This window comes from Balaenoptera musculus, chromosome 2, assembly GCF_009873245.2.
Source record: "Balaenoptera musculus isolate JJ_BM4_2016_0621 chromosome 2, mBalMus1.pri.v3, whole genome shotgun sequence".
NCBI lineage: Eukaryota > Metazoa > Chordata > Mammalia > Artiodactyla > Balaenopteridae > Balaenoptera > Balaenoptera musculus.
This window is the reverse complement of record NC_045786.1, coordinates 93,983,856-94,001,577: the sequence shown is the minus strand read 5'-3', so window position 1 is coordinate 94,001,577 and position 17,722 is coordinate 93,983,856. Positions and strand designations below refer to the sequence as shown.

At 38.3% G+C, this 17,722-nt stretch overlaps 1 protein-coding gene across 1 annotated transcript in view; it reads left to right on the top strand.

Moving 5' to 3' along the window:
• The first annotated feature begins 2,913 nt into the window (after nt 1-2,913).
• SPRED1 (sprouty related EVH1 domain containing 1) overlaps nt 2,914-17,722 on the top strand; it is a 118,810-nt gene continuing 104,001 nt past the window's right edge. Inside the window, exon 1 of the mRNA XM_036843081.1 lies at nt 2,914-3,268. Within this exon, the coding sequence (XP_036698976.1) occupies nt 3,237-3,268 (32 nt within the window). The 5' untranslated portion in view covers nt 2,914-3,236. The remainder of the gene's footprint in view (nt 3,269-17,722) is intronic.

The window sequence follows — 17,722 nt, the reverse complement described above, 5'->3', positions numbered from 1 at the left end:
GTTTTCGTATCTTCTCTCAAAGTTTGTAATTGATACTTTTCCTGATGCACTTGAACCTCAAACAGATATGAATTTTCTTCAAAAGAAAAGGAGACCTTTGCAAGTGACCCAACTTTCCTTGTACTTACTTACCCATAATAACTCTGAGAGCTATGCTTTATTGATGGCTTACTAGGGACCAGGCCATGTGTGTAGCAAAAGTGGTACATGGAAGAAAACTGATGGTTATTTGTTGAATGGATGAACAAGGCTACTGAATGCTTTACATTGAAACTTCAGAGCAACTGCCACCACCTTGTCATGGAGTTTACTATTATCTCCGTTTTACCAAATCATGGTAAGAGCGAGACACTGAGCTCCTAGTCTGTTCTAAGTGCTTTCAGTATATTATCACCTCATTAATCAGTACAGCAGTTCTAGGAGTTAGGTACTATTATCCCCATTTTTTACACAGGCACAGAGTTTAAGTAACTTGCCTGGAACACAAATTGTCTAGAACACAAATTACAACTGATGGAACTTGATTCAAATCTGAGCAGGCAAAGTGGTGAGTACTGGAAGGAGAGCAGGGTAGTACCAACACTCCCAGTTACAAGTTCTTTGGAGGAACAAGGCCAAAAATGCAGGTTCAGTGGTAACAGAGGTAACCTCTGACTATGGAGGATCCCCTTACCTCTTCCTTTCACCAACACTGCCCCTTCCTTGCTCTCAAAAAGGATAATTCTGCTGCGAGGCAGGAAGCAAGAGTTACATAAAGAAACCTCGGAAATCAATGGGACGGTTTTTTGGGCAGACTGACTAAACTCCTTCATTTATTCCTCAAACACTTATTAAACACCTATTATGTCCAAAACACTGTTAACAAGCTAGTGTAGGGCTCCCGAGAACAGCAATCCTGAAACTTTCTGGAGATGGCAAAAGAGGAGTGCTGGCTCGTTCGGGAGTTCTCCCACTTTCTTCTTCCTCAGGAATTGTTCTACCCCTCAAGGTGGCAGGAGCAGGAACCTTCATTCTCAGGTCTCACAAACCTGAGAATGAAGAGAAAGCACTGCACACAGAGCTAGACTGATATCTCGGGAGATGCGTCAGAAACCTGGGACTCAGTCCGCCAGGACTGATGATGTATAGGCTGGCTTTCTAGGTAGAGAAGAGATAATAGAATTTGCAGAGACAGGAGCTCTGAGTCTTCTGGTCCCGCAGACCCTAGACTCCGGCCCGCAACCCCAGCAGGTTTCTGTACAAAAACCTTTTGAACTGAATGCATACATTGTCCTCTAACAATGCAAACGCAGCAGCTGCCTATTGAATAATCGTCCCGCCTCCGTTTAGAGCAGTTCGTGCGTGCCACAGAGGCATCTTCTGCGCTATAGTTATGCAACCTCACTCGCAGCGGGAGTTATTTCCTGTGCTTCTGGCTGCGCCAGATTCATGTAACACGCCTACCCAGGGCTCAATGTAAGTCGTTCTCCATTAACAACCAGTCTAGCTTTCAGAGATGAATGCCCCGCACAGCATACCCCTTGCGCGGTAAGAATTCAAGGTATTAAAACTCTTTCTCGCTCTCCAACACACACACACACACACACACACACACACACACACACACGCACTCTCTCTCTCTCCCTCTCTCTCTGTGTGCACGCAGCTAGGAGACTGCAGCAGTGCAACCAGAGGGACAGCAGGCGGAGCTCTCTTTGTACAGTCCCTCTCTCCAACCCCCACCAACTGAAGATGAACTCATGCCAGTTCCATTCTTTGCAAGGAAAACACACACACACACACAAACCCAGAACAGAGCAGCCTCCAGTTTCCTCCTGGAGCACACTGTCATTCTAGCCTCTCCGTTCAAACAACCCGGATATTCCAAAGCGAGTAACGGGGAGCATCGCGCCGCAACAATGCAACCTTCCGAGCTGCTCCCCGTGCAGCTCCCACCCCCGCCCCCTTTCGCGGCGTGCCAAGAGTTTGGAGCGCGCGCACGCACATGAGCGCGGTGCCTGCGTATCCCTCCGCCTCCCTCCTCCTCTCGCCGCTCGGAGGCTCGACAACGATTTGGGAAATGAAGGGAGGAGGGAACTACTTTCCTGAAACTTGCTATGCTGCACACGACTTCGAGTTGCAGTGATTCGCCCGGAGGCCGAAGCTTTTAGTCCTCCTACCCACACGCCCTCTCAGTCCGGGCACCCCGCTCGGCAAGCCCAGCCCGTACCCGCTCCGGCCCTCCGGGAAGCCGGCGTCCCGGAGAAATCACCAGGGACTACTTCGCCTCCTTCTCCCGCGGGCGCCCCCCGGTTCGGGCAGCGGCGGCGGCGGAAGGAGCGGGCGGCGTGAGCGCTTCCGCCGCCCCCCTAGCGGCTCCCCTCTGGCGAGCGTGAGGAGCTGGCCCGCCGAGCTGCTGGTGGGCACTGGCTGGTGGGGGGCTCGCGGCCGCTGTCCTCGCTCTCCCGCCTCTTCTCGGGACCCTGCACCTCGGGCGCGCCGCTCTTCTCCGGCCCGGGTGCGGACGATTGGTTCGCTCGCCCCTGCCTCACACGCGCCCCGCCGCCCCCTCCTCCCCCCTCTGGAGTCGTTCGGGCCGGAGCGTGTCTGGAGGAATCCGCCGCCGTGAGGCCCCTCGCCCGCTTCTGCTAGTCCCGAAGGACCGGCCCGGTCGCCGCCGGGGGCTGAGCGGGCAGCCGGCGGCGAGGCGGGAGATGGTGGGGTGGGCTCCGGCAGGACCGCGCCGCCGCCGCCCGGAGCCTGGGCTCGGCACCCCCCCGCCGGCCCCCACCGAGCGGAGCCCTGCTTCCTCCTCGCCGCATCCCTGAGGGAAGCGCCGCCTCTGCTCCCGGGTTCTCCGCCCGCCCGCCCGCTCGCTCCTTCCTGGCCGGACCCCGCCGCGCTCCACCCCAGTGGCCGGAGGAGCCGCTCTCCAGTCTGCCTTCACAGCCCCCTTCCGTTTTTCCTTTGCTCCCAATCCTCCCCGGCCTCATCTGATCTCTTGGTTGGGCGCTGAGGCGGGGGAAGAGGCTGGGGTCGCCACGGCGGAGGTTGTCGCCGCCACCCCCCTGCGGGGGTGGCCGGGGTTCCCGGCTGGGGGGGCACCGTTCCGGGTGAGGCATCCACCATGGTGAGGCCCCTGAGCCGCTGCCCCCGCGCCCCCCCGGCCGCCGCTGCCTCCTGCCCCTCGGTGCCGCTGCTGCTCCTCCGCCTGCTGTTGCTCCTCCATCTCCAGATCGGATCACGGTGAGGGAAAGATGAGCGAGGAGACGGCGACTTCTGACAACGAGTAAGCACCTCACAGATCTACATTACTTCCCCCCCACCCCCCATTCTTCCTCGGCACCTCCCCAGACCCCCTCGGAGACTTGGGTGCTTGCAATCCTGGAGAGTTGAGTGCATTCTGTTCTGGAGAAAACATTTGATTTCCTTAGCCATTTTATTTAATGGCAGCAACCCCCGACCCCCACCCCCACCTCCAGTATTTAGTTGCTTGCTTCTGGGAGAAGGTATTGAATGTTGGGCTGGAGTTGGGCTGGAATGGCAATTTTATGTCCATGAGATGGAATAATGTAGATGGATGGAGACGGGGTAGAAATTACCCCAGTGCCTGGAAGACCTCTGACCTGTCCTTTTTCACTTTAGCACACCAGTCAACATACCTTGAATATCCGTCCAGACTCCTTTATAGCTATTTCGCTTGGAAACTAATGTGTGGGAGCACCTCCTGCAGCATACTGCTCTTGAATCTTAATTCGATGAGTCAGTGACTCTTAAATACCGATTAAGCCTCCCCCCTCCCCCCCCCCGCCCTTTTTAAACTTATGACCTGTAAGATTCTTGTAAAAAATAGGGCGAGGGAAACATTTTTATAATTTAATAGCATTAAGGACACCTGGAGTGTGGGAGATGTTGAACTATTCTATTTTGCCTTTGCGAATACTGGATTTGTCTTTATCAGGAGCATAAAAGAATTTTGTAGGCTAATTTTTATCTTTCAGCTATATTGAAACACACCGTTTACGTTGATTTAACACTGTTTACATTGCTGAACATCTTGATGACTTCATTCATTAACTTGTAGAGCGTCCCGGCTTAAGTTTTTGTTTATTTGGGCTGTCCTTATGTTTTCTAAACGAAATACTTTGGCTTTTAAATATTTTGCTTTAACATAACAGCTGACTGGAGGAATAATGATGCGGCAACAGTTTCCTATTGAGACGGGGTTTAATTCCATGCGAATATTTGTGTCCGTTTTCTTGTAATTAAATTCAAGTTTTATCTTCGGAGGGTTGGAAATAGTTAAGTGAGTTAGGACTAGTCCTAGGACACATTTCTTTAAGTAAAGTGCATTCCTCGAATCAGACCTTTCTGAGAAAACTTTAAAGTCCAAGGCCTAGGCTTGTTTAACATAAAATAGCTTGAGAAATGCCAAGCAGCGTCCCCCCACCCCTCAACACACTCTTCTGATGAGCGGGGGTGGGAGAAGGTGGATTGCTGCAGTGTCAGTGCGGTCTAGAAGCAGAAGTGGCCGCCATGTTCTCTCTCTTTTTGTGAATCGCCCTCATTTGCATAGCACACTCTTCATTCATAAAAAAATAATTAAACATCCATCACCTTGGACATCTTGAAAGGATTTCCCAAGAAGAAAATTCGAAGCTCAGTTGTCTGTCTTCATGTAGATTTTTGAGTTCAGAAAGTAAGGAGAATTCGAAGTTATAGGTTAAATTCAAAAACAGACGCCCACACAAACAACTACCCCTGTTCTCAGAATGTTGACACAGTTATGTGGGAAATATCAGTTCGGGGAGGTGCTGGGATCACGTGATCGCCTCCATTCATAAAATACCTGGCTGTCCATTCACAGTGCAGTACACTGTCTCACTGCCTTCCCGCAGATTAGACCTACTTTGAGAGAGATCAAGAAGTATCTCAGCGCTTAGTTAGGAGAAAAACTGCTAAAAATCCGAACAGAATGACGATAATTTTTGCTGCTGTCTTCTTTTAAGAAAGTAGCCTGGATTAAAATGTCAAGTTCTATTTTGGAGATGGGAGAAGACTAATTACTATATTTAAAGTAAAATATTGAATACCTCCTTTTTGGGTGCAGCTAATTAGAAACGCTAATATGGGAATGTGAATTGACACACCTGTGAAATACAGTTTTTAAGTGAGCTCTTTTTCAAATACTTGTCATGGACAAATTGAGAGTACAGGTTTTTTGGTGTAGTGATTATCAGTGGATGATGCCACTTTTACACTAAAAATGAATAAATATTCCCGGTGGTTTAATTCCAAAGATTTGATATTTGAAACACCTAAGGGCAGTATTTACTGGTAGGATTGCCTTTAAAAAAAATTTTTTTTTTTTAAATGTGTTTAGTATGGGACAATTTGGAAATTATCTCACTCACCCAGACTTTTAGAATTCTGTTTTCACAAATTTATCCTGGTTTATTCGTAAATTTTTCCCTACTAGGGGCTTTGTTATGTTAATGTTGGTAGGACAAGAATAATGTTTTAGCGTATAATTTTTTGCCATGAGATGTTAACTCTTCATGGGGACAAACTCTTGGAGGTGTTACTTTAAATTTTTTTTATTTTAGAAAGTGATGTGTTCATCCGATAATCAGTTTTATTATAGCCCGCATTGTTTGTGTAATAGCTAAACCACAAAGAGTGAACTTCTTAGGAATGTAGACTTTATTCCGATAACTTACATATTTCATCTTTCATATATATAGTAATGTTTTGAAATGGCAATTTATTATATACAATCATACATATTATGAAGAAACAAGAGATATATTATTGTAGATGCCCTTAAAGCCTTAGCATAGTTTAAAACTGCCCTGTAATATGGATTTTATTTGGGCCTTATGTTTATTTTTTCCTTTTGCTTTACTCTCTTTTTTTAAATCCACAATCAATAGGTATTTACTTAAAGTAGAGACTGTTCTTAACACTCGAATGTTTTTCCACCTGATTTCGACCTTTAAAAAGAGTGAAAATCACCAATATCTTGGCAAACTGTTAACCTTTTCTAGATAGCCATTGTGGTAAAATCTAGTAAGGCCTTTAGAGGCCTCATTTTGAAATCCTCTAGTACATGCTTATTTGAAATTAGAGTTCTGTGTAGAGAGAGAAATAGTTCTCAGAGGTTGACTGTGGGTATATAATTAATCAAGAATTACTGAAGGATCATATTATAAGTCTATAACACTTTGTCTTAGCAGTGCCAAACTTGGGGAAGGGTTGGTGAAAGTCTGCTTTTCTTCTCTAACCTTCAGTAGGAACTGGAACTGCATTAAAAGTGCCATTTAAAAAAAAAAAAAAACCCCTCCATGCAAGAGTAATAGTTCATTTCAAATAATGTACAAAATGGTCTTTAAAGTAAGTAATAATTTATTTATTAAACAAATATTTATTTATTTAATAAGTCTTAACATTTGATATATAATCAAACTTTACCTTTTCTGTGATGTTGATGATGAATCATATTCATTTATTGGATTTTTACTATGTGCCAAGAATAAAAATATGTGATAAATGCTTTACACATGTATTATGTAATTTATGTATATACATGTAGCTTCAACAGAGTAGAATTGCATAGTAGGTACTATCATACCTTAATATATTGTGAACATTTTCCTGTGTCATTAAATATTTCCTAAAACATAATTTTTAACACCTACATTATATTCACTGTATAACATATATTAGTTTTAATCAGTCTACTATATCTCTTATTTCTGAACAATGCTGCATTTGATCCTGAGTTCTGTCTTCATCCAAATTTATTACTTTTTCCTTGAAATAATCTAGGAGTGGAGTAAAAGATGCAAATTTTAAGTTGTTTTATTTTTTCTGCTAAGTTGCCCTCTAGAAAAGAAACAGTGTCTGAGAGTGCTTATGCCTTGAAATGTCTGTCCAGTTCTCTTTGAAAAAAATTTTACCAATTTTGAAGGTGGGAGTGAGATCATGTTCCTACTTTTAAAATGTGATGGATAATAAAATTGATTTTTCAAAAAACTTGTTAGGTTGTTTTGGGGCAGTTGGACTGTTTTTAAATATAAGCAGAATTAAAATGATCATACAAAAGGCATCTGCAGATAACTTATTTAACTCTTACCAACTTTTATGCAGTATGGTATAATATAAAGAACATTGGACTTGGAATTGGGAGATGCATTTCTGTCCTCAGTGTCACTAATTTATTCTATGATTCTGGGCAAGTGACAGCCTTTGTGGCCCTTAGTTTGCTCACTTGTAAATCAAGGAATTTGAACTAAGCATCATTATGGGCCCTTGTGCTAAATTACCCTAAAGTAATACAGCGATAGACATGTTGCAAGTCACTAGACTTGTAACATACATATTTGTTAATTGGTCAATTTTATTAGATTGTTGATTTTGACATATTTAAGCAAATGAAAGACTTCCAGTAGAGATCTTGTAGAATTATGAAGTAGAAGCATGAATTTTGAAGAAACAAGATAAATTTGGAAATAGTTGGTGCATTCATAATCTTTTAAGACTTTCTCATTTTGAGCTTAATTTAATAGCCATGTGTCTTTGATAATATATATACATCACAGATGGAGAACTTTGTAGTGCTCTTTTTTTTTTTTTTCTTTTAAATAAATATGGTCTCTGGATAAATAAGTGAACAAAAGGCTATTGGGCTTAAACATCAACTTGAGTAGTTCTAAGAAGAATATATTAAGATACCAGCCCTCATGCTTTACTTACTGGCCTAGAAGTGTCAAAAGTAAATCTTCTCATTTGGTTATTCATACAAATCATGTTAATCTACTACTAAAGGATAATTTCACATTTATTCAGTGTAACAAATTAACTCAGACAATGAATTTTTTCATTCTTTAACATTTAAGTTTAATTCGCTGTTTATCTCAAGTTGTATGTCATAGCTGCATCTCATTTTAGAGTCCAGTACTAAAGTTATTACAAATCCCCAAGATGTTGTTTTTGTGGCACTCAGAATGGTTTGAAATGGAAAACAAACAAACAAACCTATTGGTGTATTTTTGTTTAAACATAGTTCATTATTTTTGCTAAAACATAATTCATTAGTAATGGATCTCAGACTGAGGTGTTAAATTGATTTAGACACAGAGTCTTAGAATTCAGAGTGTTTTTACTAATCTCTAACTGAAACTTGTTTACTTTCATAATTGAAGAAAATACCAGCAAAGCATAGCAGCATCAGAGGTACTTGTGACGGCAACTGTATTAGTTTCCTAGGGCTGCCGTAACAAAGTACCACATGTGTGTCATGCCCATCTTCTCATAAGGACACTACTGGATTAGGAGCACACTCAACTCCAGTATGACCTTCTCTTAACTAATTACATCTGCAGTGACCCTCTTTCCAAATAAGGTCACATTCTGTGGTACTGGGGGTTAGGACCCAACATCTTTTTTGGAGAGATTCAATTCAACCCGTAATACCAATAGAAATCAGATTTTTTTTTTTTCTTACAGTACAATTGCTGTTCAGTTGTTACAGATATCTTGAAATAGCACTTATGGTCATCACTAGTTTGAAATTATTATAGTTATTAAGCCATTGCTAGAGCTTGTATTTTAATATGTTAGTACAAAAACATTACTATATCAAAATTAATATTTTAGTATATGTGCTGCCAAAGCAAGCACCAAAATTAAAAATATTTTGATAATTATTTCAATATAATTGATTTCTTTTGTAATTTTATGTATTTTGTTTTAAGCCTTTAATATTCTGAGAAAGGGGGCCATTGGCTTCACCAGACTGCCGAAGAGGTCCATGGCACAAAAAGCTAAAGTCTCCTGCTATGACTGAGGTCTAAAGACTGAACCCAAAGATAGAGATTATAAAATAGGAAGATTAAGAAACATGAACGATAAGATGAACAAGTCCAAGTTACAGCTAACGGTTGCAAAAGAAGAGGTAATGGGAGAGAGGAAATATTGAGAGATACTGGCTGAGAATTTTCAAAAAGTAGCAAATTAAACCCAATTCAGTGAACTAAAAACAACAAAGCCTCACAGTAAAACCGAGTTTATCGTGAGATTGCAAGAATGTCAACATGAGAAAATCAATGTAGTTTATCACATTTGAAGATTAAGGAAGAGAAATGATAAAATCTTAAATGCCAGATTGTCATTCAGTCTCTGCTTATAATATGGAAGTGAATGTCCATAATTTATAGATTTATAATTGTTCATAAATATGGATTTATATTATTTTTCTGCTTCCTAGAAGATTTAGACTTTTAATTTTTCTGATTTAAAATGAGAGTGTTGGATTTGATCAACTTTTAGTGTTGCTTTTAGTTCAAGAATCCTAAGTGATTTTCTTTGTACTTCTGAAATCCACATTTAATCATTCATGTAGCTCATAAATACAGGATTGACTACATAAATTACTTTGTATCTGAAATTTTAAAATTACCTTGGAAGGCATTTTCTTTCTATATTTAGAGTATGAAGAATAAGCTTTGGTAAATTTAAGAGTAATTGGAAATTAAATTTTAATCTAATATCAGTTTTATTATTTTATTTCTAAATGTTATCTGTAAAACAGGGAGTATAGTTTAGATAAAGGCCATTATGACTTGGAATGCAGAATGTAATTGTTCTTCTGGTAGTATATAATGGTACTGTTTCTTATGATTAGACACATTTTGTTTGTCTATTCCCTTGGTTAGAGATTACTTTCACAAATACACCGTATTTGTTAATGTGTTGGTATCCAGTAGTTGCATTACTGAAATTTAGATGGAATTTAGTGAAATGTGACTTTGATGCCACTTTTTCAAAGTTACTGTAACTTTTACCACATCAGAATGTTAATGATTAACTTTGGCATAAAATCACCAAACATTTTTTACTGTTCTGTTGTGAATTACATTGATATTCTGAGATTGGGATTAGGGATCAATTCTGGGTTTGCCCCCTTAGTAATATGTAAAAACATTTCAGAATTTTAGTTGCTGAATTATATATGTGGATTTCTTAGTTTTTCTGGATTTTCTTCAAGAATTTCAGTTCAGTGACATTTGAGTGCCTACTGGGCACTTGACTTTTATTTAGCCCCGGAGATACAAAGGTAGGTAAAACCTGATAACTGCTTTCACTATCCAGCAAGGGAACTAGATCTTCTGAAATGTGGTGAGTGCTCTGCGTATGAAGTTCTTCAAGGCTTAAGAAGAAAGTAATTCTACCTTTGGTGGATGGCAGAGTGGGAGTTGTGTGAAGGAAGCCTTCAGAAAAGAGATGGCATTTAGGAGTCAGCCAGAGAAGAGGGCAATGGAAAGAGGAAGGGCATTCCAAGAAGATGGAAAAAAAACCCCAAACAAGCATAAAAGTTATTTCAGTGGTCTAAACCAAACCTGCAATATCTCCCAAGTATGCCTGTAGTTGAAGTGGAAAATTGACCAAGGAGAGTATTAAATAGTAATAGAAAAATGAATAGGGAGAATCAGGAGTGTTTTTAAGGGAGAGTGAGAAGAGACAACAAAAGAAAAGTCTTGAGAGGTAGGAGAGAAAGTATGGAAGACAAAATGGGAAGTGATGAAGTGGAGACAGCAAAAAGTAAGATTACATAAATTTAGGGGGAAGTGTTAATAGTTGAGATTATTTGTTGGATGAGATGGTGTCAGTAATGGAGAGGAAGAGAAAAAAAAGATTTAAGGAAAGGTGGGTAATTGGGAGAGCAAGGCCCAGGAAAGAGAAGTCTTGCAAACTGTTTTACTGCTTGTGTCAGATACTGTCCTAGATTTAATCCTTCTAATGACCATGTGAGCTAAGTGTTATCCATAGTTTACAGATGAGATAACTGAGACTTAAGAGAGGTTTAGTAACTTGCCCACAGCCACGAAAGGGAGTGTTAGAACTGAGATTCAAATTGCACTGTATTTATACTACACTATATCTCATATATTTAATGGCCAGACTAGATTTTGAAGAAAATAAGTTTGAAGTGATAGGTAGACAAGTAGAAGTGACAGCTGTTTTGAGGGACTACAAGTTTTGGTAAAGTTAAAGAGCATGTAGAGTGGAAGTGGGGAAAATCTAAAGATAGATTTTGATCAAAGAACACAGACTCCAGAGTGATAACATATGAGGGAAGATTAAAGTAGAAAAAGGTTGTTAGAAGTAGAGGAACCAGGATCTGTTAGGATATTTAAAAAGGTCACCACTGTGGCTGTTCAAGTTGCTGGGTTGGTATCAGAAGTTGAGGCAGAGAGGAATCCTGAGCCAGCACCAGTGTATCTTATAAGTGTGTAGGATGAGCTGCTTAGAGTGGGAGTATGAATATTGACATCTGCCACTGCAATTTAAAGAGACAGGAGTAAGCGTTTTGGGATTGGAAATTGAAAAGGATTATGCCAAGGGGAGGAGGATAAGAAAAGGGAAGGGCTTAGCCTGGAGGAGTTGAGAGTATTGGAAATGAATAGGATCTCATGTAATAATGGTCCTACCAAGAATGAGGGGTGTTGGGAATTAGGAAATAGAGAGGAAGACGAAATATGAATAAATTATCCAGATTTGGATTTTATTAAGAACTTTGTTTTCTGAGAGGCTGATCAAGATGTTGACTGATTTTGTAGGGCTTTATCCAAATAAATTATATTGTCTTTGACAGAATGTTTTGTATTTTTTGTGTACTCCATTCCTAATGTGGTTAGAAAGGCCTTTTCAAAACAAAATTCACTAATTAAATTTCTACAATTAACATGGTGTTCATAATTAACATGATCCTGTGGTTACTACTGACTGTCCCATTAAGACTTTGGCAAATCATGTAACCTGTCTTTGTGCTTGATTCTCCATCTGTAAAACCAGGATAACATGGCCCTACTTCAGAGCCATGTTAAGATAACACGTAACCTCCCTTCCCCTCCCAATAACATTTTTTGATTAGAGATAAGAGAATATTAAAAAGAACTTACAGTTCTTGAGAAGAAAGGTACTATGTTCATGAAATAATCAGTGCTCATTTTCATTTAGCCTGAAGGTAAGGTTACTTTTTAAAAAGGATTATTGATCTGCTGGAAAAATTGTATTTCAGTTTCAATGTTAAAAAGCTGCTTTTCAGAAAAACTTAAAATTTAAACATTCCAACAAGCAAAAAAATAATTTAAATCTATATTGTGAACATTTTTAAAGCAATTTTAATACCTGAGCACATTTTGGAAGTACATATGAGTAGATTTGATGTCTCTCCATTAATTTCAGGGAAAAGCTATCTTTCTCAGAGTCAAATGAAGGAGTTTTCAAATTATATGGAGGGAAAAAAATCTACTTTCATGGGAGAAGGGGAGAGGAATTTTTTTTTCAGGCTATTAAAGATTTAGACATTTAATTTTTCGCAACTGTAATCAACTAGGATCCCTGTTAATAGGTGAGATAGGCTAGATCTGCTAGCTAGAAGTTCATTGCTTGTGGTTTAGTGCCGACTTTAATTTGGACAGCTAAAGGTCTGTAAGCTTATGTTTAGTTCATTTTATAGTCATCAACAGCTAAAGGAAAAATTTGTTTATATTTTGATTTAGCCTGATGTTTAGCATTATTATTCTGAAACTGTATCATTAATTCAAAAATAACAGCCTTAGATACATAATTACTGAAACTTGGTTTACGAATGAATTTTAAGTTATCTACAAATCAAGATTTTGAATGAATGTAAATCAGGAACTTAAAAATACGATGATGAAAAATGTATATGCTTTTTCTCTTGAGAATTATTTGATCTAAAAAACCAAACTTAATTAACTTAATAAAGGTTAAGAAAATATAGCAAATAACTTTAATAAGTAGCATATCAAATTAAGATATTCTTCAACTCTGCATTATGATTTTTTCAAAAAGGAAGGGGAGAGACAGGAGATGAATGAATAAGACAAGGTGGCCTCTCTAATCATCTTAGTTTTCCGTAGCAGTTTTTCATCTTGATACTTCTGGAGAGAGCCAGACTTAGCTTCTAAGCGAGCCAAAAGAAAAAGAATGTATCTGATGTTATATAGACCCTATTATTGTTGAGTCTGAAACTGTGTAATGTGTACTAGGCCCCAGCATACATCAAATAAGTCGTTTGATTATGGGTAACTTCTAGTCTTCCCATTTTTGCATTTACGCCTTTTCAGACAGATTTAGCTAGGTACTTAGGAGGAGGAAAACTGAGCTGAATCCTTTTAACTGACTCCTATTGTCTGAATGTTTGTTTCCCCACCAGACTCATATGTTGAAATCCTAACCTCCAAAGACAATGGTATAATGAGGTGGGGCCTTTAGGAGGTGCTTAAATCATGAGGATGGAGGTTCCACAGAGATCCCTAGCCCCTTGCACCATGTGAAAAGTCCCTAGCTATGAACCAGGAAGAAGGCCCGTACCCAGCCATGCTGGCATCTCGATCTTGAACTTGTCAGCCTCCAGAACTGTTAAAAATAAATTTCTGTTGTTTATTCGCTACCCAGTCTGTCGTATTTTGTTATTGCAACCTGAATGAACTAAGATGCTGACTTTTCTTTGTTTTGGGGAGGACAAGGAGCAATAATTACATCAAAGAAAGAAGAAAATCAATTAAAAACCCAACATAGTTTTCAGTTGCTTCTGGTTCCATACAAATATATTTTACGTGTTTTAATAGTGTACATATGAATATTTATTATTTATTTTCACTGGATATACTTAAAGAATTTCTATGCTTATACATAGTTTTTTAGTAATCATTATTTTAATGCCTATAATAGTTCATCAAGTTGTACCATAAGTTTACATAGCTGTTTTCTTCTTAGTGAACACTTCAGGTGTCCAGCTCTTATAAGTAACATTGTAATGGGCATCTTTTCTGCATATAATTGTTTTTTTCTGTTCAATTAATTTCTTAGGATGAATTTACAGGAGTGAAATAATTATGTCAAGGAATATAAGTGGCTTTTTAAAAATTCTGGTTATGAAATGCTGCTTCCAAAAATTTGTATTTTTTCTGTTGTGGATTATTTATAAATGACATTCTCATATTTCTTAGATTCCATTTTTGTTCTTTAGTACCTTGCGGGTTTTTTTACATAGCTCCCAGTATGTAATTAAATGATAGCTAATATTTGAGTTATTACCAGCATTGTCTTAAAATCATTTGATAGATTTAGTCTTCATAACAACTATTTTAAATGTTACTACTATTATTACCACCATGTACAAAGATGAGGAAGCTGGGGCTTAGGGAAGTTGAATAGCTTGGCAAAGATTACATAGCTGGTGAAGACTCCAAAGCATGTACCCTAAAACAGTAGCTTTTAAACTCTCGACTGTAATAGTAACAAATACTTTATACTGTTTGACACAGTGTACATACATACATACATGCATTCATACACACACACACAAAACCTTTTGTAAAACAACTTAGACTTACTGTGACGACACAGGCTGACTTCTGTATTCTATAGACTAGAATTATATATTACAGAATATTTTATCTATTCTGTGTAAGAAGTTAATGCTGGTAAAGGCCCTTGTAGTTAAAAGTACCCAGTTCTGAACTACAGTGCATTATATGGGATATTGTCCTCTAAGGATGTATCTCCTTATTGGTACTAAAGATTTACATTTATGTTCAGCTTATTATTTCATGAAAGAAAGAGATAATATGAAAAGGTATAGGATTCTCAGGGGAGTGCATTTCAAGGTTGAATTGTGAGGCATTGTAGGGGAATTCAGATTTGAATTGCTGTAACTAGATTATAGATAATAAGCCTTATGTCATTGCTTCTCAGATTTCTTTCACTGAAGTGCCCCGAATGTTAAGGGAGTGTATCCCAAAGCAGCCTGTAAAATTGTATAATTATTTTGAAATCTAGTAAACTATCACAAAGATATCATGTGAATATTGCATTTTAATCAATAATAGAGTTGTATTTTCAGTATGAAATGTTTTTAGTCATTTATATTAGGAAAAAAAAGAAGAACTCTTAACCATGCAGTCTTTACGTATTTATATCCTATGGCATTATATGTCTCTAACTTGTATGACACATTCCTGGGAGAATGTGTACTCTGGTGAGAGGCAGCATTTGGGGTACATTAGGGTGTTGCTCAAGGGTAAGTCATGATTGTGCACTGTAATTATAGCAGCTGCCATTTTCAAACAAAAAGTAGGAATGTATGAATCCAGCAAACATTAATAGAAACTTTTTGAAGTACAAAAACAATATAATCACATTGTAGGAAACTTGGAAGACAACTGGAAATTACCCATAGAAGAAATTTTCTTTTTTGCACTCTTATTAAAAGTTTTGTAAAGGCAAGAAATATATAGGAAGGATTTGAAACTTAAAATTTGTTGTTTCTCTGAAAACTTCATGTAGATCATACGATTTATATAGATAGTGAATTACCTGGGTCAGAAAGAATAGAATTATGCTAATTGGCACACTAAGAAATCTGCAAAGCTGTGTAGAAAAGAAAGAAAAACTCAGGTTCTAGTCTCAGTTTTGCCATTTACTTATGTGACTTAGAGCAAATCTTTTAGTGTCTGAGCATCTGTGCTAATGAAGACAGTAATCTTTTCTCATCCATAAATTACTTTTTGCCTGAAAATTGTATAAAAATGGATTTATGTATGTATGAGTTTTGATTTACTCACAAGGAAAGGTAGTGTTTTCTAGAGGATTGGGGGAAAAAAAGAGAGGTAAGGCAGAAGACAGAAAAAGAAAAGGTTCTAGCAAAACCTTAGGGAGAGGAGGAAAGCTGAGGAAAATGAACCTAAGCCTTAGAATTGAAATGTCTGGGCCTGTTTGGGGAACTAAAGGGGATTGTACACATAAGGAATATAGCTAAGTTAAAGATTATATAACCTCCATATTGAGAAGTAATGCAAAATATCTACATAGGTTACATAAGCTTTGCGAAATATCTACATAGTTAAAATCAAACTGTGTATTAAATGCACTGGAAAATGCCCTTTTAAAATATTGTTTTCAGTAAAACAAGTTCACAAGAATGTTGAGAACCTGAAGTGGGATGGGGGAGATCCTAAACGCTTTAAAGTGATCAGGGGATGGTAAATGAGAATTCGTTATACAAGACCCACTATTTTTGAAAGATAGTTACTGTTGATATTCTGTCCATTATTTGAGCATGCTTTCCTTATTTCTTTATTAATGAAGGTAAGGTAATTATAAGAGTTTTCATAAGCTCATATATTAAAGCAGTGTTTGGTACACAATAAGCACTGTTTGCCAGTATGCCTTCAGATATGACTGCAGTCTCTTACCTTATTTTCTTTCTAAGTATTTAAGTCTTTTCCTCAGTTGCAGTAATAACCTTACCATCTTAGTTGGGGAGGGATTCCTGCCAGCTTTTGTACATCTCCAGCCTTTGAAATCATTATAAAGCAATTGTAGAAAATACATTTTTACCACTAGGTTTTAATTCACTGTCTCTCATTTCTTTCCAAATGTTTCTATTACTTTATTGAAATACTTTTTTTTTCTCTGCTGAAATTTTCCTTATTTCCATTTGCTACCATTTGGGCCTTATCGGAGTTCTTTGAGAATCTAAAGCAGTGTTTCCGATAGAAGTTTCTGTGGTGAAGGAAATGTTCTGTTTGTGCTATCCAGTATGATGCTCCTGTGTGGCTGTTTGGCTTATGAGTACTTGAAATGTGGCTTGAAGGACTGAGGAACTAAAATTTTAATTTAAATTGCCACATGCTAATGATTCCTTTATCAGATAGTGCAGATCCTGAGTGTTTCTAACCCTTCAGTCCCAGCAAATTTTTGAAACCAATGACATGGTCTCTATTCAATCTTAGCCAGTTTGTTGAAGAAAATTCTAATCTTTTAAATAGGGGGATAGCTAGAGGAAGTGCAGCATTTTCCAAAGTATGGAACTTGCCCCTGGTATGTAAGGTAATTTCAGTTGTTTCACAGATGGGGCATTAAATTGACAAGTTACTCCTTTCTCAATACTTTTTGCATCTTAATTAAAATTTATTTTTTATATGTTTGTTGTTTTTTAATAAGGAAGGAGTGATGTCAACCTCAGTCTCTGGTAGATAAGCCAATACTGTTTGGCTTTTACTATATTAAATTTTATGGTTACCATCTATTTATGGCTTGTGATAGTTTTTTTTTTTTTTTTAATTGGCTGTTGTGATTAAAACCTTTCCTTTTAGGAATAACAGTTTTTGGATAATATATATGGTACACATATAAAGCAAAAAAGTAATGAAGGTCATGACTATCAAAACAAAATTGAGTTTGTGACATACTGATCTAGTGGAAGAATTGGATTGGTAGGGAATCAGGAGCCCTGCTGTGCCACTAGTTTGCTGAGCAGGTCTCTGTCTTTTTTAGGGATGGTTTCTACTTTTAGGAGGTGGGAAAGAGGTTGGTTTAGAGTGAGAAGAGATTTTAAATCTTAAAATGTGTTTTATTCTGTAATAAATCATACCATTTTAGGTAGTAGCTAATGTGTGTTAATAAGCATTATGTCATTTGACCCTTCATTCCAAAGCAGGTTACAATTAACTCTCAATTCTTTTTTAAAAAACCTTTGGTGCACAGAATTAGACTATTCATTATCTTGGTTCATACTGTCATCATTGGTCTATATATGGACCTCTGTAGTCTACTATTTTTACTTTTTAATTGACAAATACCCACTCACAGTACAATCCAAGAATCAGGACAGTGATGATTATTAAAATCTACCTAATGTGCTTCT